The following is a 27,588-nucleotide window of genomic DNA, read 5'->3' as shown; positions in this document are numbered from 1 at the left end:
ACAAATTGCCTTGCCAGTGTGTTTCGTGAAAGTGACTTTCACACCATGGATAAAGGAATATTCTGTGATTTGAATTGAGTTAGCAACTTGTCAAACTTCTGTTCAGAAGTCCACATCAGTTCCAGAGAATAGTATTTTGTTTTAAAATTCTGGAAAAAATATATCTTGCTGATTATCTAAAGAAAAGGATTACCATTTTCTGTTTTAATCTGTGTCCACTGCAGTGATCTAGGAATACATCAGAGCGTGTTTTCTCTTATCTGAGATTTGGATATATCTTTCCGGAACATACATTATTTCCATCTTCAGTTTTTGTTTCATTTGTACTCCTCCCTCACACACACACAGGTGGTCTGAACACACTGCCTGCTCTTGTTTTCACACACGGACAGGATGGAGGACAGTTTCCCTTTAAAAGCACAATGCCTTTAACATCCATTAAAGAATATCGCACTAAGCCCACAAGAGCATTACAATAATTGTTCCTCTTACCTAGGTGGAAAAGGACATATCTGTCAACCAAAGAAGTGAAAAAGCAATTAACACCTCTGTATTCTGCTGGGAAATTGCCCAAATTAAAGAAATAACAGGGTAGCATCACGGGTATTATATATTTAATATTTAGTGGTTAGCATAAGTATAGAGGTCTTTAGATACCCCCATGTGACCTCCCCAGGCCTGAAGAACCTGTGTAAATATGAACAGAGTACAGGGCATAATTGTTTACACATGTGTTATATGTTGGTTTGGGGTTACATTTCTTAAAGACTTAATAAAGTCCCAGGACTACACTCTGCACTTCTAAAACTTAATATGCAAGTCCATGTAAGTTTCCAATAAATAACTTCTCCTGATAAGAAGCACACATCTGGATTCTGGGCAGCCATCCACACATGAGCCTTACCATGGGCATTGGTGTCTTTCCTGCCGTGCGTTCTGTAGTTCCATTCTTTCCTGATCAGTCTCTGCCACAGAGAGAGTGGAAGCACTCTGTGTGGCTTCTGGAGACCGGAGGAGGAGAGTGCTCTTTCACTAGGCTTGGCAGCAGGACAAATAAAAGACTCAGGTGACCTTCAGAGTCTGCTGATTCCAGACCACCCACACTTGTTTTTCTTCCTGTGTGCCTACAACCAGCATCCGTATCCGGTGTGATGTGATTGGCTCACACCCTCCCAGGTGAGATACCAACTCAGGCATTAGCTGCAGTGAATAACGACTAGTATGAAGCACTCTCCATGACTGATTTCAGAAACCATGGCAGACACAGTCTTCTGACCCTCCAGGGTCCCAAACTGATATTATCTCCCCCCCTCTCCCCCGCACTTACGGGCTAAATCTGAAACGTTTCCCAATGGGTCTGGTTTAGGACGCTCAGGTCCCAGCCCGTAGTCCTGTTTGAATGGAAGTCAGTAGGTTACCAAGAGGGGGCTTCGGACAGGACCACACTAGCACTGAAACCTTGTTAAACTGTAAGCTCATAGAGCAATTTCCTCCCTTAGGATGGGTACTTTGGTTACAGCTGTGCTAAAATGCCATCTTGTGGATATGGGCGTGGCCTACACCTGTGCTAAAACCCTATCTGTGGTTTTGGGTGTGGCCTACAGCTATGCTAACACGCCCTCTTGTGGATATAGGCACTGCCTGTGACTCGTACCTAACCAGGAGGATTTGCAAAGCTTTCGCACATATGTTTTCATTCATGTGCTGATTTCAGTGCCCACCCTCCTGGTGACTTCCTTCCTTTGTGGTCTGTGGGGTAGTAGACAAGGATAAGGGCTGAAGGTGACCTCTGGAAAACAAGGAATTGAAGTTCTGAACTGAAGTCTGATAATAGACTGAGTGAACGTGGGAATAGAGCCCTCCTTGGGCAAGCCTCAGATAACACTCCCGCTTTGTAAGACCCCAGGGAAGGCAGATAAGCCACGTTAATAACCTAATATACAGACACAGAGAGATAATACATGTATATGGTTTAAGCTGCCGGATTTATGGTGATATTGTTAGGAAGAAATAGATAATTAATATAGATGCTTCATGTGTATTAACTTATATAATCCTCATTATAGTCTCATTTTCACAATGGGCAAGCTGAAGCCTGAAACATAAGCAGCCAGCTTATTTCCACAGAGCAGTAGGTCACCTGACTGCTGACACCGGAACAAGGCAGGGTAGCTTCACATGGTGCTCCTAACCAATAACGGGCAAGGTCTTAATGCTGGTTCCAAATCGAGTTTCCCATAACGTATCCCAACAGCATGAGTCCAATTTCCAAGTCACACGCTGGCCATGCTATATCTCAATGAAGGAGGCATGTGTAACCTGACCAGTCGCCTGAGAGCATGAAATGATGAGACAAGCAACAAGTGCTGCCTCTAAGTATTCTCTGGCAAACTGAAAACACAATCCTGGCTGCCCTGCCGCAGGGGAGTAATGCTGACTGCTAACAGCTTGTATGAGTCTATTTCTGCCTTTAAGATAATTGAGAATGCACTAACCCTATGTTCTTACGACGTGTGTGTGTGTGTGTGTGTGTGTGTGTGTGTGTGTGTATTGGTTCAATGTGGCATCAGCTACAAAAGACGTCTCTCCGGAAGGGCTGAATCTGATACTGATGATGCCCATTAGGATAGGGTAATGCTAGGCAGTCTCAATTTATTGATATTACTTTTTTTTGGCAGAGATTTATCCTTTGCAAAGATCTCTCTTAACAACCTGCGAGCTGAAAGTTAAAACCTCTGAGGCTCATCCAGCAGTCGCATCGCACCCAAGGCTTGTGAATCAGTGTTCCCGGGAGAGAAGTGAGGTTTGGGGGTGGGACAGAGTGTGCTGCTTTCAGGAGAGTGATGCACGGCCTTCGTAACATTTGCTAAATGTTCATTGGGTGTGTGGCTAGTTCTCTGGTCAGTAGGGCAGTATATGCATGCAGTAAACAGGAAGACAACCTAGTTCCAAGCTGGAGCCTGACGAAAATAATTTCTGACTCAGTTCTCATCTTAAAGATGAGCAAGTAAGGTGATTGACTCCCCCCACCCCCACCAACAAACGTAGTGAAAACTTTGTTTTCTTCAAAAATTCAGTTATGTTATGGGAATACAGTTTAGTTTTAATCTCAGGTATGGGATATGGGGCTACTTTACTTTGTTCATAACCATTGACTATGATTTTGTCATTCTCTCTCTCTTCCTCTCCGTGTGTGTGTGTGTGTGTGTGTGTGTGTGTGTGTGTGTGTGTGGTGTGATTTTTCAGCTAGTTTACTTCTGGGCACTCTGGAGAGGGTATAAGTGAGAAAGCCCGAGAGGGCTTGCTGTACCTGCTGATCCCCTCAGCTCTGCTAGTTCACTATGTACGCTATTTCTGGCTTGTTCGACTGCTGGATATTCTGATGATGAAAATTGGACTTGCCCCAAAGAACCCAACAATGCTAACCAGAGGAAGTAGCCTATGGAGGTCTATGTCCTCTCTCCACTCTGATAAACTCATCTGTAAGTTGCCTTGGTTATGGTACCTCAGTGCAGCAAAATAGAAGTGATCTAAACAACTACCAACAAAACAAAACAAGACATCAAAACTTCTTACAAAACATCCTGGGAGGTCCTGAGAAATGACTGTAGCAAAGAACAGTGGGAGAGTGGTGAGTGGAACCAGCATCCGACTGGTGGAGACAACACATGTGCCAGCATCAGAAGGATCAGCCCACTTCATCAACTTTGGACTGGAGGAGGCAGGTTTTATGAGAGAAGAGTTATGCAGACTGTACTATGTGGTGACTCCCTGGCATGACTCAGGAAATCCACCACGTCTTTGAAATGACATCTCTTCCTGGAAGATTTAGCATCCCCATCCCTCACACTCCATGAAGGACTTCTCTTCATTCTCCCATAACTTCTCATGGGCAGCTCTGCTCTCCTCTAGTCTCTGCAATGTCTTTCCTCCCAGGGAACTCTGGCTGGGCTGGGTACCAAACTTCTTCAAAGACAGTGTTTTCTTTAATCCCCACTTGCTCCTGCAGCTACTAAATCAAGCAACCTGATCAGCACACAGGCTTCCCATCTCCTTTCCTGTCCCATCTCTCTATATCTGTACTGCTATTTGACTCAAAGTTTTACACCCACCATATTGGCACTCAGCTCTTGTCAGGACACAGGGTCCCACACTTTCTTGACTCTCTACCTACCTCACTGCCTCTCTTTTAAACCTGCCTTCTGTTGAGTTGTCTCTTATTGGTGACCTCTGAGAACTGCTATGTCCCAGGCTCAGAGCCTGGACCTTGTCTCAACCTTCCTGAACTATCTAGATGGTTTCAGCCACCCCAAAGGCACAGATTCCACCTCCACAAGGACAGACCACAGATGTAACCTAGATCTGAGTTATTAGTGTTCATCTTCCACTGGTCCCCTACATCCTCCTGCTGGGACTCTGTCTCTGTGAATGGCATCAGTATTTATCCTAAGAAATCACTCCAACCTTCTCTTTCCATCTGTTTTCCCATGTCTGACCTGTGCGTCGTGTGTTGGGGGGCTTCATCAATTGAATAGTTTTAACTACTGTATTTTTCTCCTTCTACTTTAAAAACCTGATCAACTTTCACTACTTCCACCTCCACTGGTCTCACTGACCTTCCACCTCCAACTGGTCTCAGATGTTGTCATTTTCTTCCTGACCAGTGGATGTCTTCTAGTGGGTGCTCCTGCTTCCATGCTTGTCTCCCATGAGCAGCCAGAGAGGGTAAAATGAAGAGCAAACGTAATCACTGCTTCAGTTGTGAATCACATCTATGGTTTCATGGTGACATGTAAAGACCCTTGTCATTCCCAAGCTCATCCCTTGCTATTTTCTTCTTTCTGGAAACTGTGGACTTCATTCCGGTTTCTCACCAGGCCAAGTTTGTCCAAACCTCCGGCCCTTTGTACTTCACCATTCATTTTACTTAGCATTCCATCCTTTAGATTGTTAGCTAACCCACGCTTCATTTCAGGCTCACTAAATGCTACAGCCTATTATTAGTGGCCATCTTTAGGTTTATTTTTAAACACACGACTACTGTTTTTCTTTCGTCTCCTACCTCTTTCGAGTTCTATCAATTCTCTTCATTGTGCTTAGCACAGCCTGATACCCTGTGAGGTATCTGTTGTGTATCTGAATCTATCTCCTCCCAGTAGCCAACCATAGAAGCACAGTGATGCTTTGTCCTGCTGTACACCTATTGTATAACATTGGGAACAGTGTCTGACATGGGAGGTGCTGGATGAACAAGGAGAAAGTAGGGATGTAGGAGGAGGTGGCGATAGTGAAAACTATTCATAACACATGTCCGTGAAGATTGCTCAGAATCCAAAGTAAGGGAAGATCATCTTAGTGATTACAGACTTAAGGAAGGGTAAAGGATTGGCTCGAAACAGAAGCAATCAGAGAGGCACAGATTGGTGGAGGACATGGAATCAACAGGTAGTGGTTTATATTCCTAGCAGACTGTGGGATAGGACCAGGGGCTGTCAAACTCCTAAAAAGAATAAAGAGACTGCCTATGCTGCAAAGTATTCAAACAAAAATATAGAAGAGTAAATCTTCATTGTATTTGGTTTAACATCTATATCATTAATAGATTTAGAAAGATTTTAAGAGAATTTAAATTATATAAACATAAATATAAATTAAATTAAGCAGTCTTGCCTCAAGTTTTTAGACCTTGTGGAACAGAGAATCAAAAGGAGAAGTTATAATGACTCTTGTATTGTTCTTAAATGTTAGCAGTTATTCAGACTCAATCATGGACTAGTCTAGAAATCAATCCAATACTGGAAATAACAGTCTTCATTTGGAAGTCTGGTTCTGGACATTTTGAGAGACATATATAGAAGTTAGCTGCAGTCCTCTATGATGTTATGTTAGAAAGAGATAACGTTGGGGCAGGATCTGGATTTCAAACAGGTGTTAGCACATGTGTTAAGGCTCTTTTAATCGTCAAGTTAAATTACTTTTGTTTCTTCTACAGTATTTAATGTAAGTTGTATTGATTGAACACCTACTGGTGTTTGTGTTTTGAAATCTGGCATGTCAGTTACAGAGGTCTATCAACCAGCTTTTGTTTTAGAACCTTGAGTATCACAGAACCTCGATATTTTAAAAATAGCTTACAAGTACTGAAAGAAATGAGTCAGGCTTTAAGCAGAAGCAAGAGGGTAGTGGGCTTCATTATTGCTGGTATAATAGCTTTAATTACATTAACTGCTAGCACCACTGCTTCTGCAATTGCTTTGACACAAAAAGTTAAGACAGTTACTTTTGTTAATCATTTAGCGAAAAATGTTACTAATGTAGTGAATATACAAGAAGATTTAGATAGACATTTGGAAGAACAGATTGGTGTTTTCTATCCTATTCAAATTACTGGAAGGAGGTTCAGAATTTAAGAGTAAGGAGGCATCTTGAGAGTCATGCCAAATACCATTGGATTCATGTTAGTTCTAAAAGTTACAGTGGTACTCATTATAATTAGGAAAAAGTTTAAAGACATTTGCAGTGTATCTGGCATGATTCTAACACCTCTCTGGATGTTTTAACTTTACATAGTGAGCTTATGAATTTCAAGAATGCTGCTCTGCTGAGCATTGATGCAGTAGATACCACACATAAAATTACCCATGGCCTGAGGTCAGTATTTTTATTTTGGTCAAGCTCCAAGAATGGCATATACAGCTTGATCATACCAGTCCTTTTTGTCCTGGGAATACTTTTGTTTCTGCCTGTCATGTTAAAGCTTGTCTTTAACAACATCAACATGTTGGCAGCCAAAGTACATGGCTTGAACCTGAAAATGAACCCCCAGACAGAGTTATTAAATTAACAGGCTAGCAAGCCAAGTACAGGTAAGATTCTGCACAGAGCCTTACCAACCTAAGATAGAAGTTCATTGCTTTGGATAATGCATATTCCATGACAGGTAAGGAAGGCATTCTTGTCAGAATGACCTAAGACAGGCTCAGTCTTGTTAATGAAATAAAAAAGGGGGAGAGGTGGAGAGCCTTTGAGGCTGCTTGGTGGGCCAAGGACAAAGAAATGGGCTGCTTGGCAGGAATATGACATTGGCCAAGGACAAGGAAGTAGGCTTCAGGCAGGAATCTGACATTAGGCTAGAACAAAGAAGTAATTTCAGACAGGAATCTAAATCTTAGGCTAGAACAAAGAAGTAATTTCAGGCAGGAATCTAAATTTTTGGCTGGAACAAGGCTGGCTTCAGACATGAAAATGACTTTGGGCTAGGACAGGGAAGTTGGCTCAGATATTTTGGTCATCCTGATAAGCCCTTAGAAACAGTGATCATGAGAGTGTTCATGGAATTTTGTTTATTGCCTTGCTTGTTCTTTGACTATTTGTGTTTATTGTCTTGCTTGTTCCTTGACTATTTGCATCTATTGTATTGCTAGTTCTTCAACCTAGAATTGACCTTAATACTTGCATGTAATTAAAATGGTATAAAAGCAAAAAGGAGGAGGGGGGATGGGATAGGGGGTTTTTAGGGAGGGGAAATGGTGAAAGGGGATGGCATCTGAAATGTAAATAAATAAAATATCCAATAAAAAATAAAACTTAAAAAATATTTTAAAAGAATTTAAATATTTAAATTACATAAACATAAATATAAATTAGATTAAATATGTGCATATTTAATATTTAATAAATATTATTTATTACATTATTTGTTTATTATAAAGATTTACAAATATTTATTTATAAATATATTTCTTTAAAAATAACATGAATAATAATATATACATATAAATATATTTATCAAATAAAAATATATTTATAAATAAAATATTTACATTATATGTATTACTGAATAAATTTCATCTTGCTGACTCTGATTATAGGAAATAGATATGAACTAACCTTTTTACAAGGCTCTTCACAGGACAGTGTTTCATATCATGAACTCATTGTAATTTAAAGGTTTTTACATTATTAAGTGGTTTAAAAGGGAAATGAGATGTACACACTTACAGTGTTACCAGTTTTAGCAGAGATATTTAAAAGCCTGTGTCGCTGTTGGGGCCCACAATAGATCAGCGACTCACTCAGCCCTCATCAGAGAGGCTTCTTATTGCAATGGATGGGGATCAAGCAGAGACCCACACCTCGACGGTGTGCAGAGAGTGAGACAGTTTGGAGCACTTGGCCCTAAATGGTATCTCGTATTCAAATCCTTCCCCTCAAGGCTCTGAGATCTATGTGGACGAGGGGGCAGAAAGATTGTAAGAGGCAGAGGCAGTAGATGCCTCACAGACACAGCAGCCCTGATCAGATGCTCACACAGAGACTGTGGTTGTGTGCACAACATGCACAGGTAAGGTCCCAACACTAAGAAAGGAGATTGGACACAGGATCCCACCCCTAACCAAGAACCTATTTGCAACTGAAACCCAATGGCATGGGAAAAATCAATTTTCTCTAATGTAGTGTCACTGGGGATATCAATATTCAGATCAGAACCCCATGTCTTGGCCAACATAAAATGAACTCTGTGTGTTGGGGTGCGGGGCACACTTTTGTTTTCTTTTGTCTCATTTTGGTATTTTTCTGTCTTATTGGGTGGTTTTGTTTGTTTTGTTTTATTGAGATAAAGTGGGAGGGTGGAATCAGGAAGCTGGGTAGGAAGAGATGGGGAGGATCTAGGAGGAGTTGCTGGAGGAGACTCCTGATCAAATATACTATGTGAAAAAAATTAAAGAAAAATGTCTATATAGCCAATTTTAATTATTTTCTTTGACCTGGAAGTTCTGAAAATCACAAATATATGGAACAATTTCTATACTGTTGAATGCTATACATTCCTAAATGTTTAGGGATATGCAATATATCCACAAATACTACATTTTCCTTCTCAGTTCTTTGAAGCTGTCAGTTACTCAGAGAAAGAATTGAGTCCCAGGATTGCAAGACATTGCACGTAATCCTATCTCTGATCCCAGGCACAAGTCACTGAGGACAGATGGATATGTGGCCTGGACAGAAAGGACAAACTTTCATACCCTCTTGGTGCCTCCCAGAAGAGGTTCAGTTGGTGTCCAGAAGACAATGTTCTTACACCTCATCATCAGTTGAGTTTATTATTAAAAACATTGGCACCCAATCTGGCTTGTTCTTAAGCAGCCACCATGTTCCTGACTAGACAAGGCCTGAGGCCAAGAGCAGCAGCGTCCACGCTGCTGCTTGGTTTTTACCGAGGCTCAGACTGGCCAGAAGTACAGGCCCGGCACCCACGAGATGCCATCTTGGTGGCTAGATCAGCCAATCTACCACAAGGCTTGGCTTACCCCAGACAAAATTCGCCATCCATGTGGTACCCAATACAAATGAGACTCTAAAGCTTAATCATTATCCAAAGGCTTTATATATTTAGAATTGCTCAATTAACAACTTGCCCACTCAATTAGAGTTGTTTCCCAGTATCTATAACCTTAAGATATAAACCATTACCCAGGACTGTTCTGGATCCATGTGTGGTTCTCCATGGCTCCTACATCTCTCTCCTCCCTCCATTGTCTCCTCAATCCTCCTCTTCCTCTCTTTGCTCCTCCCACATCAGCTCCTCCCAAATAACCGAGCTTTATTGTAAAAGTAGCAGGTGTGTGTATGGGGGGGGGGGATATCCTGCTACAATCATCAGTAAAGATTCTCCCTACTGCCTTCTTCAAATGCTCATCAGGGCTCTGACCAAAACTCACATTAATCTAGAATGTATTCAAGCTTTCTACCTTCTAGTTTTGTGACCTTGGACATGTGATTTTAGCTCTTGGGGCATCGGCTTGCTCATCTGTAAAAGGGGCATTAGAACTCAGTCAGAGATGTTGCTTAGAAGAAATGGGATGAGGCAGGAATGTTGCATTCAACATGGAGCATAGCATGCTATCAGTGGCCAGTAACCTACAGTTTCCCTTGCCTCCTTCTGCCCAGGATCTCTGTCTCTGGATCACGCTGCACTGTGGTCATTTCGTTCTTTTATTCCCTGTGCCCAGGTTCACACTGTGTATTTCCTCTTTCTCTTTCAGGTTTCATTCCATCTTTAACAGAAGTCCCACGGGCACTCAATGTCCACGTAAATGACCTTCTCTGCACCATAAATCAGCCACCTACTTATGTGCCAATAACGTGCTGAGTGTTAAGATTCTCAAGGTCACTTCTCCTTGGAAAAATCTCATTCCAAGTCAGGGTCTCCCAAAGGATGTGGTATAAAAACCCTGGTGGATGCCAGGTGCTTTGAGGGGGTACACAAGCCTTTGCTTTATATTCTTCATTGGAAGTTTATTTATTTTAAATGGGTATATCAATCTCAGATATTAAAGTGCAAGAGGAAACAAGGGACAGTATCGAATCAACTTCATTTAAAAATATCATAGCAATTATAATATGAATGAAACCTAGTGATATCACAAAACACAAGAGCCAGAAATCTCGGAAGTTGTTCTGTTGTTTAAGGTGTATAGATAAGTGTGAAGAGCCCGGGGCTCACATCTCTAGGAAATCACATAAAACACTTCTTCATTCTTCCCACATGCTGCTCCTGAAACTCAGCTTTCACATCACCTGATTCTCTAAAGTCACTTAATTTTAAACCCTGAATTGGAGGTCCCTCGAACTTGATGAACAGGGATATTGATTTTCCCTTGGTGCAAAAAGCTATGGAGGGAAAAGACCTCTCTGTAGCTCTTAGGCAGATGTAGCTCTTAGGCATATATCCCTGAGCTCTCTTGTATGGTGTTTTTCAGACAATTCTGTCTGTGCTAGTTGTGGTCAGACCCAATACCTAAAGCATGTCATTGCCCCAAAGCCACCACCCCTGTGGCTTTTCAGGAAACACCACGGCCAAGAAGGTAGTCACTGCAAATCATCTTCCCTTAAAATTGCATGCAAGAAGAAGCATTTCTGGGAGCTTGCTTGCTACATACGAACCACTTTGTTGACTGGCAGCCATGTTGATTTACCAGTAGGCACGAGAGGCGTTGAAATACAACAGAATGACATTTGTGAATTGGGAGCGAAGGCCCCAGCCCCGAGCACACAAATCCAGCTGCCCCATCAGTCAGTGCTACTTGGGAATTCTGTAATCCAGTCACACACAGCAAACTGGATCAGCTCTCTGCAGGAAAATCCTTAATGTGTACTGACCATACTCAGTAATGATTCTACTCTGCACGAGTCTATTTATGAACTCTATGAACGCCTTAACTCACGTTAGCCCTTTTCTACCGTGTAGCAGCGAAATGATTCATACTCATTCTTGTCAACTTTATGGTGAAACAGTGTTTAAACTGTTTCTTCCTTTGTAGGGTGTCTGTGCCTATGTATTCTGCCTGAAGAGAAACAAATGAGCCAAGGGAGAGCGAGCTGACATTTTGAAGTCTTCGGCTTCTAGTCCATCTATATTTCATTCATTAGTTTCGGACACCATGGTTTCCTTAGAAACGTTATATTCAGTACAGGCTCAAGACCAGTGTGAATATCTACTGCAGACTCTGAGGAGCCAGTTGTAACAATAGAGGGTCTTGCACACTTGAGTAGGAGGTGAACTCCTCATAGGATGCTGTCTTGGCAGAGAGTCAGCTGCCTCAGGGTCTTTGCTCATTAAGATAGTCTATAAATGCCTAGTGCCTGGGATGTACTGTTCTGCTCACTAGAGAGACAAAACAAAAATGAAACCTGTCTTTATGTCACTTACACTGTAGGGAGGGACTGAGGAAGAAAGCACTAATACATTTATAAGTTTCAGACAGTATTATGAGGGGAAAAAGAAAGAGAATCTCTAGGGGCAGACATGGGAATGTCAGTGTCACCAACCCTCCTGACCCTCACCCTGAGCTTTATTTAAAAGTTATTGAGACATCTTGGCTATCTTTGTAAATACGTTCTGATTAGAATGCTTGGAGATAATACTGTTTGGGGCTTTCTGAATGCCAACAGGAAAGGGCTTGGGTGTGGTGTTCCCTGCACTTGTTTGTCCCACTGCCTGATCGTGTAGCAAAAATGTTTGTATAGTGGCATCTCCTGATACTGGTGACATTCTCACCGATTGAACGGTCTGATTCAGTGACACAAGACAGTATCTGCAGCCCTTGTGTGACATTTCACACTTGGAGGGTTCAGCAGACTTCCGTTTCCTATCTGGTAAGAATCATTCATTTTTTTTTTTTTTTTTTTTTTGTTGGAGAGGTTCATTGATCGACCTAAAGAGGTGACGTTGAATCAGGCTGAGCAAATGGCCTTCATGTGCCGGAAAACTGACACAGCTATTAAATCCAGTGTCAAAGTCACACTAGATATCTGCTGTAATAATGGAAACTTAGATCAATGAAGCATCAAATTGTATGAACAACAATGATAGGGCAATGATAAGGAGAGACTTTAAAAAAGACTTTCAAACTTGTCCTCTCTCTGTGATGAAGGTTGCCAGCTCTCCATAATGTCAAAGACATAACAATTTTTCCTCCCAGATCTAGGAACTGAGATGTAGACCCTACCTGGATATATCCTAACAGCTCTACTGAGTACATCTTGTTGGATGGGGACAAATTTTAGGCTCTCGATCTCGTATTTACATGTCTAGCCCAAACCTCTAAAGGGGACATCAAAGAAAGATTGAGATTCAATCATTTATGAACATATCAATTCATATCTTTCTCACAGTTCACAAATGGAAAAAATTTACCCTCCATAACTTTTTGTGACCTAAATCTGGATATAGATTTAAGACAATGGTCCTGAGTGTCCTAAAGTTTCTAAAAGATGATGGCAAAACCATTTTTGTAGATTTCCACATTTGTTAGCTGAATGGGGTTCTTTATGATGAACAAGGAAAGATACTCTGTGTGAAATGGGAGGCAAGCCAAATCAGTATGACACTAACTGCAGGACTTAGGGTCTAATGCAGTGTCCCATCTCTTCCCTTACACACCATAGACAGATCTGATACAAAATATTGTCTTTAGGGAAACCCATAAACTATTTCAAACTCTGTCAAATTCAAAATACAAACAGATGTTCACTAGTCATTTGCACAGATGTTCACTAGTCATTTGCACAACCCTTTAATTAGCCTAACTTTACTTCGCCAGTAGTCTGCCAACTTAAGGGCCTCAGATCAAAGGCTTTCTTATAAGGCCACATTTACGGCATGAACCTAGAACTCATTCTATCTTTGAAATGAGATTCAAACTTTACTTCCTTATTTATTACTATTGTCTTTTTTTCAGAAAGTTATCTTTAAATGTAGCCTTCAGCGTCCCAGGGCCAGCCATGTTTCTTTTCTTTTTCATTACCTTAACTGAAAAGTTACAAAAGCTTATGAAAGTCTAAAAACATTTTTTTGCTTTTATATTTTATGCCATAATAGGCACTATTAAAAGGAGAAGTACACAAATAATATTAATAATGCATTCCCTTTCATCCAAAGCAAATGCATTTTGCTCCTGAGAACTTCTTAATACACTGCCTTCTTTTATGGGAGCCCAAGAAGGGAGATGAAAGGCTTTAATGAAAGATCCATATGACTTGTGATTATAAAGTAATTACTATACTGATTTTGAGTTTATGTAGAGATAATGGGGTTTGAAGTAAATGAAAAAATTTGTATTTCTGTTAACACTCAAAGTAATCCTTTTGGTACAGAGTGGTTCTATCTGTTAGGCCATAAGCATAGGGCACCCCACACGACAGAATCCAGATGTGCTGGATCTGTATTCTTAGATAACTTTAACACCAATGGTTTCAATTGACACACAATGTCTACAGACAATCTTAAGATGTTCGTTCTGACCTTATCCTCTGTTTCTACCCAATCAAAGAATTCACTAACATGAAGAGTTAGATTCAGTGATCACCACTGGATCATTGGGTGTATATAGCTTTGTAGGCTGACACAGAACTTGCCTACTCTCTGAAGATTTCTGCCTCCTACTCTGAAGAAACTGGTGAGGTTAAATGGCTCTGAGATAGCACCTGTCTTGGGAAGCATCTCTCCATAAAGACCAGCAAGTGGCTGACAAGTCAAGATCGTCTTCTTATGGAGGTACTGCTCACTAAATATACCTGCCCTGCTCAGAGGGTGGCAATCAAGCCCTGAGTGAAGTGGGATTGGAAGGTGACCATGGGAAGAGTGAGTGGGGGAAAGCTGCAAAATTGAATCCAGCTTAGCCTACTGACCACTTTGGGGTTTTCAATGGAAGCTTTGGCAAACCGTGAACATGTGTTTACCAGGCTTCTACTTCTGTCTATTTTCTCTCCAGGACTGTCCAAGAGCAAAGGTGGACATGGCAGGAGAATCATCAAGATTTCTTGATCCTGGGTTACACTTCTTTGATCTATGTGACTCCTTCCTAAGGTTTTGGGGCTGTGCCCTTCTTATTCCCAAACAAAGGCTTACGGGTACTTTAAGGTGAGTTCTAAGAGTGCTTAGTCAGCCCAGGAGGAGTTTAGGAAAAAGTGGTTTTCTGTGTAAGCAAGCAGTAAGGGATGACTAACCATTTAGCTTCTCAGTCCACTGGCTGCTCTCTCTTTCTTCTCTTGGATTGTTTTAAAAGTGGAAAAGATTTTGAAGACTCTGTTCTCTCTGGCCCTTGCTCTATGAGGGATGAGCCAAGTGAGGTTTCTTTATGGACAAATCCCATAAAAACAACAATGAAGCCCTCAAGAAATTTGTAACTCCAGTGACCTTTAAATCACACACACCTGGAAGGACAAATTTTCTGTAAAGAAGACTCAGTTGTGTGATAGGAAATAAAAGTTATGATTTATCAACCTGTTAACCCAATAATTAATGTAAAAACATAGTTCAGTGACTTAGGGAAAATGTCTGTTCCTTCAAGTGAGTCATAATTTAGTATGCAACATTAGAAAATCCATGGAAGAAAATCATGGACAACAGCCTTTGGGGTTTTGTCACTGTGACCACATGCCTGCAATACCTGCATGAGAGAAGATGGTTATATTTTGACTTGTGGCTTCCAAGGTCCCAGTCTGTGGGCATTTGGTTTCATTGGGTTCAAGCCCACAGTGAGGAATCCAGGTACAGAAAGCCGAACATCTCCCATTCTTATCAAACATGAAGCTACAGTGCTCTTCCATAGCAGGCAAGGGCAATGAGAAGTCCTCTTAATGTCAGGCACCAACAAAGATATAAAAGTCAAGGAGAGGGTGATACTGAGCTGATGTCATTGACCTTCAAACACAGTGCTTTCTTATGGCTGTGAATACCGCTCAGACATGGCTGTTCTAGTTTTTCTAAATGTGACCAGCACTGAGAACAATGTTTCACAGAAGGGAGTAGAAATCTTCGTAATGGGTGATGCCAAGCAGTTGCAGAATTGAAACTACTTCAGACCATCGGTGTAGCAAAATAAGGAGATACATACAATGTATGTATGTCTCCTCCTAAGCTGTGAACTTTCTTAATAGCCCTAAAGTTTCAAACAAGACTAAACACAATCACAGGTAACTCTTGGAAGAGCAGAGAGGAATCATGAGCAAAGTCTCCCCAAAACTAGCCTCATCTTGTTCTTATTCAATGTAACACCCCTCCTTTCACCAATAGATTGGCCAACAGATTCAGTTTAATAGGAAATACCACTCTGTCACTGCCTAAGAAAACCTGAAACTAGTCTATTCTAAAGTCTTATAGCTTAGCTTTATCCATGCTTAATTAAATACATAAAAAGGGTTTAAATGAATCTGTAAAGCCTATGAATGCTTTTCACTCAGCTACTAAGTACATAAGGTGCTTTCATAAACAGTTTTCTAATTACCAAGTTGAGATGGTACTTTGGATTTCCTCCCCTCTTTAATCCGACCATGTACGTGCTCTCTTGTTTTTATTTCTCAAAAACTGAAGTGCAAAACTACTGGTTTTGAAGGTAGAGAATTGTTCATATATTTCTCACAAATGGTTTGAGTAGTAAAACGTCATTCATTGTGTCACGAGGACCCAAATCACATCTTCCTAAGGAAACGAAGTGCTGGAGGTTCAGAAGAGTCATCCAACAGAAGCAAAATGAGGTTGGAAGAGATGAGAAGACAGGAAGTCAACCCCCGCTCCCCACACACACCGTGGATGAGTCCATGAACATTATCCTGCTAAAACCAGACGCAAGACAAGTAAAAGACAGTTGATATCAATTCTTGACATTCTGCAAAGGGTTTTGCAGCGGCGGCAGGTTGCAAGATGAATCCTCAGAGGTCAGCAAGGTTGCCTGACCTATTTTTTGATTATTGGTTGTACAAGTTGTGTGGAGTGCAGTCCGTGCTATGAATAACATGGGTACCAGGATGGAATCATTTAGGACCACCAAATAACAGGATTCAAAAATAAGTAAAACAGCTGAAATAGCCAACAGTCTGGTCTAACCTGGGATGCTCTGTCTCCTCACAGCCAATGTTCCATCGGGCGGCTTTGTCTGGCTGGCAGATTTAGTGTAGGGACTCTCATCTGCAAAGGCACAATGAAGGGGTTGGTTAATTTCCATCCAGTTTCTAGCCTGGTGAAGACCTGTAATGGTTTGCAATCCTTCTTCCAGAGAGAAGTCATAAGGGGAGGAGAAGAGTTGATGACCCGAGTCCTACATTTGAGTGAACTTTAGGATGAGTATGGATGTATTGAATGTTATTTCCTTCTTGAGAACGAGGGACACCATTCTCAGGTACCCCTCAGAGTTGTAAGGATCAGAAGCTAAAATGTACATGGAGACATTTCTCTTTTTAATGACAGGAAGAGTGTCAATAGGCCCATCAATCCTTTGCCTGTCATCTAGATCCACCGATAAACAGTGAATATGTGCAACAGGAAGATAAAGACTGAACGAAATAGCCCAGTGGACAGTAAGAATAATCAGGGGAAAGAACAGAGGAAAAGAGAGAAAATGTAGTATTTCAGAGAAGCAGATGAAAGAGCGTTAGTACTGCAGGAAAATGAAGATAACCGTTAGTAGGCTCTTGTCAGCAAGACAAGCAAGCATCCAGGGTAAAGCAGAGGGGTGGGGTCATTCCAAAGGTAAGATCAGAGAAGCAAAGAAATGGGAAGGAAAGATGGTTCTGGCAAAAGAAGATATGTTTTGCAGTGAGCTGTTCCGTTCTTTTTTAAGAGTGGGTTTAAAACAAGCTGCAGACCAACATAAAGAGCGACCAAGAAGACGGAGGGCTCAAAGCTTCATGTATTTGTGAGCGTTAGGGGAAAGGTTGAGTGTCTGAGACACTAGGTGCCAAGATCATGGAGAAGATGGTCCACTAAATTATAAGTCAAGTGATTTGTATCTGATTTCTTCTGAGTTGGGATCATGAGTGGTGACATAGGAGAGCTCATGTTAGTGTTAGGATAATAAGAAACCATGCTTCCTAGCTTGGATTGAAGTATTCCTGTGAACGGTAGAGGACACAGCAGGAATAAAACCTTCAGAGTCTTAAGAACAAGATTGATATGGCTTGAGAAAAAAAACCATGTAAAATAATTACCCAGCACATTCTGTCAAGCTGGGTGACACAATGACGCATCTTCCCATGCTGGGACATGTTTGTTACGGCTGTCATTGTTTTAACTGGAAATCATTAAAGGATTAAAAGGAATCATATCACACATGGCAAACGATTAAATATAACAAGCATTTAATTCAGCAGCAAGGTTTATCATCGGAGGGCTGTGCACATTAATTCTCCCAACTAAGTGGTGTGTGTTTCCACGGCAAAGCGCTCATTTCTTCTCTGGGATGTGCATTTCCTGGAAATGATTCACGATTGCGTCATAAAACGAGCAACGTCTTTATAAGCAACGACAAAAGGAAAGATTAACACTGCGGCATTGGCAATTAACTTAAAAAATGGCAGGCGCGTTGTTTCATACTCATATGCCATTGATCACACATTTCTTTTCCTTTTTTTTTCCCAACCATAACAAAGCTAGCAGATTTAGAGTACCGAAAGAATCAACAACATCATCCCCACCACTTCTGAAGCAGCATTTTAGGACCTGGAGTGTTCTCAGTGCAAATACCGTGCTGAAAACAATTAGATAGCACAAAACAAATCTAAGCATTTCATCATGAAGGTGGCCACTTGTCCCACTCCCCATTCTCATTGAAGAGGCGTGCGAGTTTCCCATATTGTTAGCTTAATAACCAGACTCTATGCTTCACACAACTGTCGTTCAAACAGGCTAGTTCCCTGCACATGTCTGAGATTCTTCACAAGATTGCTTCGATACTGTATCTCCTTTCCTTTAGCCACAATGTGGCAACTATCTATTTACAAAGAGAGAATGCTGAGCCAAGCGATGCCCCTCACACTCCCAGTCAGAAGCTGCAACTTAAGTCTTCAGTTTTCAATTTGTCAGTAAGACCCTGGGCTAAGACCCTGGGTTGAACCTAGTGTCCAAGTTTCTTAAAGGGCAACAGAGATTTTCCCAAGAGACTCTTGGGTTTTCTCCTCTTCATGCTCTACTTTAAAGAGACCATTTAAAAAGAAAAAGAAAGAAATTCACTTAGTTTGCATTATAGAAGTTGTCAATCCTGTTAAATTGTTTTTTTTTTTTTTTCATTTATATTTGAAAGCTATTTCCTCAATTTAGGACTGAGATCTTCTAGTAAAAAGGTCAAAGCTGAGTGATAGCTGGCCACCTGACCAGCATCTGCAAAACCTTATTCCCAACCCACACCTTCCCTTGTAGAATCAAGCACACTCTTCCCTAGCACGAGAAAAAGGACTACTTATCCAGAACCCCAAAGTTGTGTTGGTCAAGTAACTACACAGGAAAAGTTCAATATTATCTAAGAATAACTTGCCAGAGATGCAATGCTGGGATTGAGGCTGGCAACCCTTGTCGTGAGCACCATGGAAGGCTGAACAGCAGAGATGCCTGGTACAGTTGGATGCAGTTACTAGGAAACTACCCGAGCAGTTACTCCTTCACCTTAAATGTACCAGAGGCATCATGGGCCTTCAGCTACTCAGCACAGAATGGACTTCTGCTCTTTTGAGGTACTGAGTGAAACTCAGCTCAACTCAAACTCTGTAAGTGAAAAGGGAGAAGTCACAGGACAAGAGTCAAGGTTCTGTCCTAGGACACTTAAGGGCAAGAAAGACAGAGTACATTTGGTTTTCATCTATTTCTTTTTTGAAAAAGACTTTTTAAAAAAAATAATCACTTATTAATTATATTTTGTGTGTATGATTGTTTTGCTTGCATATATATGTTTATGCACCATGTGTGTGCCTTCCTGGTGCTTCCTAAGGACAATACCAGTTCCCCTGGGATGGAAGTTACAGACCGTCGTGAAAGGCTATGTGGGTGCTGGGAATTGAACCTGGGTTTTCTGGAAGAGCAACAAGTGTTCTTAACTGCTGGTGCAACTCCACAGACTGTTATTGTATGTGTGTGTGTGTGTGTGTGTCTGTCTGTCTGTCTGTCTGTCTGTATGTCTCTCTGTCTGGGTATGAGCACATGACTGCAGGTTCCCACAGAGACCAGAAGAGGGGTTGAATCCCCTGGAGCTGGAAATACAGACAGTTGTGAACTACCTGATGTGGGTGCCGGGAACTGAGCCATCGCTTCAGCCCATGACTTCTAAATCCTTTATATAAGAGCCTGGGAATCTATGGAGGCTTCTAGCATGGCTTCTCAGACGTGTATTTAAGCAGACTTGTATATTGATTCCTAGAATTTCATATTTAGATGACAATGTAAACAGATTTTGAAATTTTATGGCTAATACTGAAGCCCAGAGAGGATTGTAGAAGGAAACACATTGAATAAGCCTAGACTGAATTTCTTATTTTGTTATTCCCACATGTAAAAGAAAATCTTATTTCTTCTTAGACAGACAAAATTTTATAGGCCAATAATAAGCCCACATGCTGTTGTGTAAAGGCAAGGATGTGATGTGTTTTGGCCAAGAACCAAGAATGGATGGCGTGGGTCCCTCCATCAGACATTGTGTGGTGTGTGTCCCTCCATCAGACATTGTGTGGTGTGTGTCCCTCCATCAGACATTGTGTGGTGTGTGTCCCTCCATCAGACATTGGTAGTGTGGGTCCCTCCAACAGACATTGAGTGGTGTGTGTCCCTCCCATGGGAAAGTCTGGGAAATGTGTCATTCTCTAGTGTGAAATGTGTACACATCCTATTCCTTCCTTCTGGTCTTTGTGTGTGTAAAGAGAATATTTAAAAATGGCGTGATAGAACCAATGCATAGGCTCCACTTTACATTTAAAATTTATTTGTATGTGTGTGTGTACATGTTTGTGTGTGTATTTGTGTGTACATGCATGCCATTATTGTCTTTGTGTCCATAGAAGCCACAAGGGCGATCTATGAGAGTTGGAATTTCAGGCAGTGGAGAGCTACCTGACAGAGATGCTGGGAACTACATGGCTGCCACATTTCTACAGCTTCCTCAGATTTACCTGTGAATCATAAACGTCTAAAAGGAACACCAATACAATGAGTTGCTCCCCAGTAGGGTCCTAAAATTGTTGGGTGTCTTTTAAGGTACATATGAATACTTTCTCTTTGTTGTATTAAAGAGGCAACCACTTTCAAATATAGAAATGAATTAAACATCGATCACATAATAAAATGTATGAGTTCACACCAATCCTAGTACAGCATCTACAACGAGCATTCAGTGATACTTTGCTGATAGACTATAGCCCATGAACACATATGTATGTACACTTCCCCCACCCACCTCTGTTTTTCTTTCTCTTTCTTGGGGAGGGGAATCTAGGTTTGTAGAATATCCCTGTTAAAGTCAGATCACTATCCAAATGCTATTAAGAGCTGAAAACCAAATGTGACAGTCCAGGCTACTTTTTCATTTCATGGTTAGTACCATGGCATGCTAGAGAGATGGGACTGGCTCTAAAATTGATATAATGTATTTCCTTTCACATTTATTTTGGGTTTTTGGAACGACTTGTAAAACAACATTTATCTGTTAACTGGTTTATATACTCAAATGAGGTCTCATGCAGCCCACATTGCTTTGGAGTTGCTATGAAATTAAGATGGCTTTGAATTCTGAATCTTCCTGCTTCACCAGCTGAGTTCTGGAATTACAGATGTGCCACACCATACCCGGAAAGCCATCTTTAAGGTCATTGCTTTGAATAAAAGAGTTCTGGCTTTCACGTCACACTCAACTTCGTCACCGACAGTAGATCCTATTAACAAGGGATCCTTTCAAAAGTCGCCTTGGATGCCAAATGGACATTTATCCAGTGAGCTACTGCTCACTGTGCAAATGTTGAAAGGGAATATAAATGGTACCTAGGGGGTCAGAGCAGCAAGTCTTCTCTAATGACATCTCTGTAGCTGTGTAATCAGTGGCGCACATGACGGCCTTCCACTGTCACAGGGGTTTGAACATTGGCAATAATGAAGAACAACAAAGGTCCTTTGAGAGTCGCTCCAGAGGGCTGAGGGGATATACCCTCCCCGTTGACACAGAGAATCAACATGGTGACAGATGTTCAGAGGGGCTTAGTTAAGTATACACTTAAACAGAAGAACATGAGGCAGGGTGGGGAGACCATCTGGCCCTCATGTCTTAGTCAGGGCTACTATTGCTGTGATAAAACACCATGATCAAAATAACTAGTTGAGGAAAGAGTTTATTTGGCTTATGCTTCTACATCACTGTTCATCATTGAAAGAAGTCAGGACAAGAACTCAGACAGGGCAGGAACCTGGAGGCAGGGGCTGATGCAGAGGCCATGGAGGGATGCTGCTTACTGGCCTGCTTCACATGGCTTGCTCAGCTGGCTTTCTTATAGAACCCAAAACCAACAGCTCAGGGATGGCTCCACCCACAGTGAACTGGGCCCACTCCATTGATGACTAATTAAGAAACCATCCTACAGGCTTGCCTACCTGCAGCATGATCTTATGGAGGCATTTCTTAATTGATGCCCCCCCCCCACCTTGGATGACTCCAGCTGTGTGAAGTTGACACAAAACTAGCCAGCACACCTCAGCTGCCACTATTTGGCCAGAGTATTCATGTGCAAAGCACAGAAACAGTTCACCTGTTTTCACCGATACTCCAAGTAGAGCTGTTTATCAACTTGAAAAGCAAACAGTAGTTGCAAATCTAAAGGGAGAGGCTACACCAGCTTCACAGATAAAGCCTACGCTGGCGCTGGGAGGATCATCACACGGTGAGAAGCGGGCTCAGGTCCTTCACCTTATCATGTCCTTCAAGGATTGCCTGGCATCAAATGAGTGCCATTTCCAGGATCCGAGCTTCTCAAAACTGGATGTGACCATGGTTCAGAACGACTCTGGTGTTCATCAGGGTTTTGTGGAAGAAAATGACATTTAATTTCCATTGGCTCAGACTCATCAGACCATGCTGAACAATTCCTAGCAACTAATTATGTACCATCGAGGCACCTGCTAAGCCAGCAGATACCTTACCTTCTTTATTAGGGGGGAAAAAGATTTTTGGTGCACTTTAACGTTATGACCCTTTCCCAGCAGCGGGAGACAGGCAGTTCATGCTATAAGGCTCACGAATGCCATTACAGAGGCAGAAGCAAACACCACCTTCCACAAAGGAGCACAGAGAAACCCACTGTGAAATGAGGAATCTGTCCCTTGAGCCCCATTAACACTCATGAATTTTAGCGCCTACTATGTGCAAAGTAAAGCTGGGAGTGAAGAAAAGATAACGGAAGCCTAGGAAGGGTAGCATTTACAGAGTTCTCATTACTTCCTGTGGTGCTTGATTCTCTTTAGAGGGAAACCAAGCCTGTGCATAAGGGAAGTGGCGGAGATGGGACACGGAAAAAGAGAGTCACCATTGTGGCTTGAAAGAGGATCCGGCGATCTGAAAAGAGAAAATTAAGCTTTTGCCTACATGTATTGTGATCGTTTTTTGGGTTGTGGTTCTGTAGACCTAGCTCTTGTTGCACATGAGCATAGTGTGGTTGTTTCCTTCTCTTGTGCCCTCATCTTCCAATCCAACTCACTACCATGGTGGTTTGATGAGATCCTCACCATCTTAAGCAAGATTTCCTGGAAAAAACTTTGAAAGGATCTGGGTGACAGAACTGGTGACTTACGTCTTTCACATCTCATTAAAGTGATGTGTACGGTGGACCCACAGGAACTTTAAGTTAAAGCTCAAGAAGACAACTTTATATCTCTCTACAATCCTCAATCACTCATCATTGTTCCCAATGAAAACAATCCTGTTTTGCTTGGGATAAGTCAAGGCTCCGCTGTGCATCTTCCCATGGACAGAATGTTCTGCAGCTTCTTTAGTTTAACCAGGTTTCAGCAATATTGCTTAGGCAATGTGGAGATGACAGCCACAGATACCTAGTGGTGATGTACCATTAAGAATTCGTCCATTGTTTCCTTCACTAACCTGATTATGCAGTCAATACAGCTAGTTTTAAAACAGAAGGGAACGGTAATGAGCTGAATTTGATGGTAGGAGGCGAGGTTAATATTCTGCTCCATCATGGCCTCTCTCCCATTAAGAAAAGATTTTCTCACTCCATCCACCTCCTCTCCCTCTTGCCTCTTGTCATTTATTTCACATCTGCATGACATTAACGTCCACCCTGACTCTGCAGGTTTATTAGAGTTTTGTAATTCAGAGGCAGATGTGCTTCACAGTCTTATGGGATCAGGGCCTGTACTTTTAGACATTAAAAAGAAAAACACAGCCTCCAAACAGCACAGCATTATCTTAAAAACAAAGGTAACACGGAACAGGGAAAACCCCATGGAGGCCTCAACACTACCCAAAGAACTAGAGGCAAATGGGTAAAACTAGGACCAGGGGAGGGGTCCGCTCCAGGGAAGAGCACAGCCATTGGTTGTCCTGTGCCAAATGGTTTGCCCTGAAAACATGCCTACAGGTAGCATTATATACACTCAACTGGTTATATTTAGGAACATATATGTAAATACTTATATCCCTCTCTCATATGTATGTGCACACACGTGTACACACACACACACACACACACACACACACACAAGCTTTACCAAAGAGGCCATGGGTTTGAAGGAAAGCAGAACGGGGCATATGTGGGGCTGTAGAGGGAGTAATAGGAAGGGAGAAATAGAACGAAATTAGAATCTCAAAAAACTTTTTAAAAATGCAAAAAAGAAAGCAAAATAAAAAAGGTGTGATAAGTTCTTCACAATGATAGGATAGTTTCTAAGCTATGTTGCTCTTAACCACACAGCCACTTGTATAGTTTTGTGTGACCTGTGCCCCATAGGCTCACACACTGGAGACTTGACGCTAGCTTACTGGCTACTGAGAAAGAAATGGATCTGACCTAACTGCTGAAAAAAGTCTTTGGTAAGATTATAATGGCGGCATAATTGGAAGGAGATAGAAAATAAGCAGTGTGGTCTACAGAGGAAGGAGGCCATTGGGGTCACAGCATCTTTCCCTGCTCCGAGGAAGGAGGTCATGGCTTCTTTCCTTGCTGTCTCTTACTGCCAGCCATATACTGAGCTTCTGTGTTCCACTATGGGTTCCTGCTACCGTGGTGTTCTGTGCAAGCACACAGGATCAAATGCAACAAACTAAAACCATGGACCCAAATGAAGCCCTTTCTCCACTAAAATTGTTTCTCCCAAGTATTTGTTACGCCGAAGCTAACACTACTTTAGCAATTCAGCTGTGCAGCTAAAAACAATGCCAGCTATGCCTGCCATATTGTTGTGTGTCTGTCTTTCAAGGCCAATATTCTGCTTTCCTGTTCTGTTTTCTAACTCTTTGCATCTCAAAAGAAGGTCATGGGCAACCTGTCTGAGTAGACATTAGACAATTGTCAAAAGTGCAGAACCCAAGTCCCACCAATCTATAAAATCAGAGTGTGGTCAAAACTCCAGAGGATTCATGAGCTCATGAATGTTGAAAGCTCTGCTCCTGTCGGTATGCCCAACATCAAGTAAGTTCACTGGCGGCAAGAGGTCGCCCGTCCTGTCTTACCTAACGATGTACATGAACACCTACCAAAAAGTTAGTAAACTGATACCAGTAACCTCTCTAGGCCTCAGGGATGGTGTCTGTCAACTTGATTGTAGAAGTAGTTCCTCAAATGAAGGTAAGACTGCGTAACATTCAAGAGTTTGAGTGAATTCTGCTATCTCGTTGTTCACTTTAAACTTTTCAAAAGTTCTACAGGGGTTGAGTTACAGGAGTGGGATTAATTCTGATCCAATCACCATTGAGGGTTATAATAATAATAATAATAATAATAATAATAATAATAATAAACATTTCTGTGCCAAGACCAAGTAGCATTGAGTTATTATTCCCTACCTAGTAAAGGACAAATGAACATGGAAATTCAGTCCTGCTGCTGATGAGGCCAGGGCTAAAGACTTCCTCACACTGTCTCCACCTCGTGCCCTCCCACACACAGGTACATCACAATTATCTTAGAAATGGAAAGGTCTCCAACATACACCCTCATCTTAGAATGGCATCCATGGACAAAGAAGACAGTTACAGCCCCAAACATCTGGTAGACCTCGTGGAAGTGGCTTGTGGTAACCCTGCTCCCTGATACTGCAGGCCTTTTGGAAGAGGAGTCTCTCTAGCTGGGTTAATTTGTAAGTCCTTTCTGAAATTAATGAGCATGAAATTGGACATTTTCTGCCGCTGGCATTTCTATTGCTAATATGTTTGAGCCACAAATGAGAACTTGCTGCTTCTTAATGTAGTTTCCGCTAAGGAGAGAAGAACCATAGTTGTGCCTGTGCAGACTTGTCTCATCAAAGAATCCACATTTCTAGAGGGCTGGACTTTCCCCCATGAGACCCACTTTCTTTAGTATACTGGCTCTTTTTTTAATAACTTAAATTTAGCACACATTCTCTGTTCTTTGCATGTAGTAAGTACTAGACACTTTAAGCTCTTGACTTATCAGTTAGATGATTCCAGATGGCACGCTCATGATTTCCCACAGTTAAATGAATACTCAAGGAGTCAACAGACTTACAGTAGATTGAAAATCTGATGGAAAATATGAATTGCCTCAGGGTAGCTCCTCTGGGCTACTCAAAACTGCATTTTAAATGTATGTCTAAGAAGCACATCATTCTTTAGGGAAAGAGGTATTCATCTACATTGATACAAACAGGTTTGATCCAGCCTGTGAAATAGCTCAGTAGGTAAAGGCCTTGCTCTCAAGCCTGGCAACCTAAGTTCGACGTCTGAAACCCCACATCCACATATGGCAGGCACCCTTCCTAACCAAATAAGTAAATGAATTTCATAAAACACACCAGGCACTCACTTTATACCAGCACACATCTAAGACCTTTCTAGGTAATTAGATTTTTCTTTTGTCATGAGAACTCAGTTCAATTTCAAATTGCAAAATGCCGAAGTTTATTTTATCAAAGAGATGTTAGGCTCAAGGGATAACATACCATCATTTATCCTAAGCTGTGTATTCCTTGGCAACTAACAAGGAGTTGCTCTTATGCCAAATCCTAGGGCAGTGTGGGTATATTAAATGCCCTATCCTGTGAGCACCTAGCATTTTATCAATGCTCACAATGGGACAGCATGGGTACGACGGCCCTACTGACATGGTGACATGAAGCTTACAGATGAGCTTCTGTGCCCAGATTTACTATGCAACAAAGGGCTCAGACAAAACTCTTTACACACATGGCTTGTAGATTTTCCTTTTGAAAATAACAATACGCTTCTTAGCAAGCTCCCACATGCTCTCTTGAGAATTCTTTTTGTGAGTATAAAGAGATGCACCCCTTCACGTTGTAGCAATGGGTGTGAGTATTCTGTGTTACTAAACATCACTGATACCTGCAGTTGGGACAATGTTTGATGATCTCCTGAAATTTCAGCTTAGGGAACAGAAAGAGTCATCTCAATAAATTTTTGGATCTTACATTTTTGTTACAGAGATGTCACGCTTTATGATACAAAAATTCAAGGATCTTTCTAGTACATAAAACAAATCTTTTGAAGGAATACCTTTTAGCCAAGAGGCTCAGAAATTTTTAGGAGAAAAAATTTTTTCTCTACTGACTGAACATTTGTGAGCTGCTTCCCACAAGTGGTGTATAATCTGTAAGTGCATAAATACAGGGCACTCTCTTTTCTCCTTTAATATTCTAGACATTAGCCATTGTCCATTCCCAAGGCCCAAGGCCAAAGACCCATTGCCCACTGTCCATAGCCTATTGACAATAGTATTCCAAACCTTTCACCAGGGTTCCTGAAGCCAGAGGTGTGAGTACATCTTAGATCAGGTGACATCTACTAAAGGCATGGATAGTGTGACATCCACCTAAGGCATGGATAGTGTGACCCCTACCAAAGGCATGGATGATGTGGTCACAAGGAAGTGTGACGCATTCTCTCCTTTGGCTCTCTAAGCCTATCTCAACAATCACGTGGGATCCAGAGCAGGAGTGCTATAGCCCAGTTGAAGACTGGAGAGCAGGGCATGCAGCCAAATCACTGAGCAGACGGCCTGGGCTCCATAGGATAGCAACTCTACAGGGATTGTTAAGACACAGGCGATTAGTACCATGGTCATGTTACC

At 41.7% G+C, this 27,588-nt stretch overlaps 1 protein-coding gene across 16 annotated transcripts in view; it reads right to left on the bottom strand.

Annotated features, from left to right (window-relative positions):
* Nucleotides 1-27,588, bottom strand: part of Grip1 (glutamate receptor interacting protein 1) — a 636,231-nt gene that overhangs the window by 174,993 nt on the left and 433,650 nt on the right. For 14 of the 16 annotated variants that reach the window (XM_076920326.1, XM_076920333.1, XM_076920320.1 and 11 more), the window contains exon 2: nucleotides 16,394-16,474. The exons of the other annotated variants lie outside the window; for them this stretch is intronic. In XM_076920326.1, coding sequence (XP_076776441.1) covers nucleotides 16,394-16,474 — 81 coding nt within the window. The remainder of the gene's footprint in view (nucleotides 1-16,393; nucleotides 16,475-27,588) is intronic. 16 annotated transcript variants of the gene reach the window in all.

This window comes from Arvicanthis niloticus, chromosome 22 (assembly GCF_011762505.2).
Source record: "Arvicanthis niloticus isolate mArvNil1 chromosome 22, mArvNil1.pat.X, whole genome shotgun sequence".
Lineage (NCBI taxonomy): Eukaryota > Metazoa > Chordata > Mammalia > Rodentia > Muridae > Arvicanthis > Arvicanthis niloticus.
Note: the sequence above shows the minus strand (reverse complement) of the source record. Positions and strands in the feature narration are given on the sequence as shown.